Here is a 1,483-nt window from a genome sequence, read left to right as displayed (position 1 = left end):
CTCTTCCTCTGTTTCCATCAGTCCTCTTTTCTGATCCATCATCTGGATCAGGTTCTTCTCAGCAGGGAGGCAGAAGTCCAGGCAGTAGCTGAAGATCACCGGGCGGGAGACTTTGCTCTCGAACAGGGATTCCTCCCCGTGCGAGGGACTCATCAGCGCGTCAAACTCATAAAGTGCATCGCCGCTGTAGCTGTCTCTGGGAAGACGGTCCTTCTTGACCTCACCGAGCCCGTCTCCGCCTTCGTCCTCCAGCCCAGGCGTGGTGGAGTCGTAATACCCCTCGTCACTATTAGGGGCGGACTCCTGCTGGTCACTCTGTGGGGTCAGGAGGTCACCACTGTCCATCGCATCCCCCATGTAGGGGTGGGCTTCCGCCACGTGCGAGGCGTGTGTCTCCAAGCTGCTACTCGAGACCTGAGCTCCATAGCTCTTGTTCCCTGGTGTGCTGCCGTTCCATATCTGGTGGAGGTACTCCTCTGCCTCCTCAGGTATGGCCATCTCCTCCCCACCGCCCTGGTAGGTGACCAGGCAGGAGCTCCGCTTACCAGCATCTCTGCTGCGCTCCACAGAGATGGTGCTCTCGGTGATGTCGGGCTCAGCAATGTCATCCCCACATCCCGACAGGGAATCAAAGCTCTTCAGGGACGTGACGTCTCCTAAGATGAGGCTTAGCAGGTCCCCAGAGTTTAGGCAAGGAGCGTCATTGTCCATGAAGTCTGGATGAAAGGCCAGCAGCAGATCACCATGGTCAAACTCCGCACAGACAACAGCGTCAGCCTCTGATTTCGTATCCAGAACATCCCTCTTCCCCGGCATCGTCACCTCAGCAGCGCCCTCCATCAGCCCGGCGACAGCCGGGCTCGGCAGCATCTCCGCAGTTGGCAGCTGCGCCTACCGAGCGGTCATCCTCCGAGCTCCCCGGGCAGGCTGCCGCGAGAGGGACAGGTCCCAGTCCCCTCCCCTCCGCGGCCTCCCGGCTCTCCACTCCCGCACCAGGAGCTTTGCTGGCCTCCTCCGCATCCCCAGTGCACTCAGAGAGCTCTGCTTTCTCACACTCGGCAGCTTTGTTCTTCCGGTGACGCCTGATGCTGTTAAAAAACCCTTTCAGGCCTTTTTTTGGTTTGGAAAAGGAGGACTTATCTCCGTTGGGATTTTTCTCACATCCCTCAATGCTCCCGGGTGGAGAGTTGTCCCGCTGGCCGAAATCGAACTTGGCACTGGTGTCTATGGCCAAGTGAGCACTCTGGGAGCTCGGCAAAGGGCAAGGATGCGAGTCCCTGCTCCCCTCCGAAGGGCTCTCCAGCTGCGCCCCGCCGCCCTTGTCGTAGGCAGCACCGCTGAGCCCGTCGTGGGTCTTACATTTACTGAGGCCCTTTTTAGAGGGCGCTCTCCCCTGGCCTTTGCTTCTGCCGCCAAAGAAGCTGGGCAGCGTGCAGATGCTCCGCTTCCCCCCGAACAGTTTGAAAGCCGTTTAGCTTGCCGG

General features: G+C 59.6%; 1 protein-coding gene across 1 annotated transcript in view; it reads right to left on the bottom strand.

The window, feature by feature from the left end:
* Positions 1 to 1,483, bottom strand: part of AMER1 (APC membrane recruitment protein 1) — a gene marked incomplete at both ends in the record, with an annotated part of 2,951 nt that overhangs the window by 1,310 nt on the left and 158 nt on the right. The window contains 2 exon segments of the mRNA XM_010150231.1: positions 2 to 837; positions 839 to 1,472. Coding sequence (XP_010148533.1) covers positions 2 to 837; positions 839 to 1,472 — 1,470 coding nt within the window.

Source organism: Eurypyga helias, unplaced genomic scaffold, assembly GCF_000690775.1.
Source record: "Eurypyga helias isolate BGI_N326 unplaced genomic scaffold, ASM69077v1 scaffold22004, whole genome shotgun sequence".
NCBI lineage: Eukaryota > Metazoa > Chordata > Aves > Eurypygiformes > Eurypygidae > Eurypyga > Eurypyga helias.
Note: the sequence above shows the minus strand (reverse complement) of the source record. Positions and strands in the feature narration are given on the sequence as shown.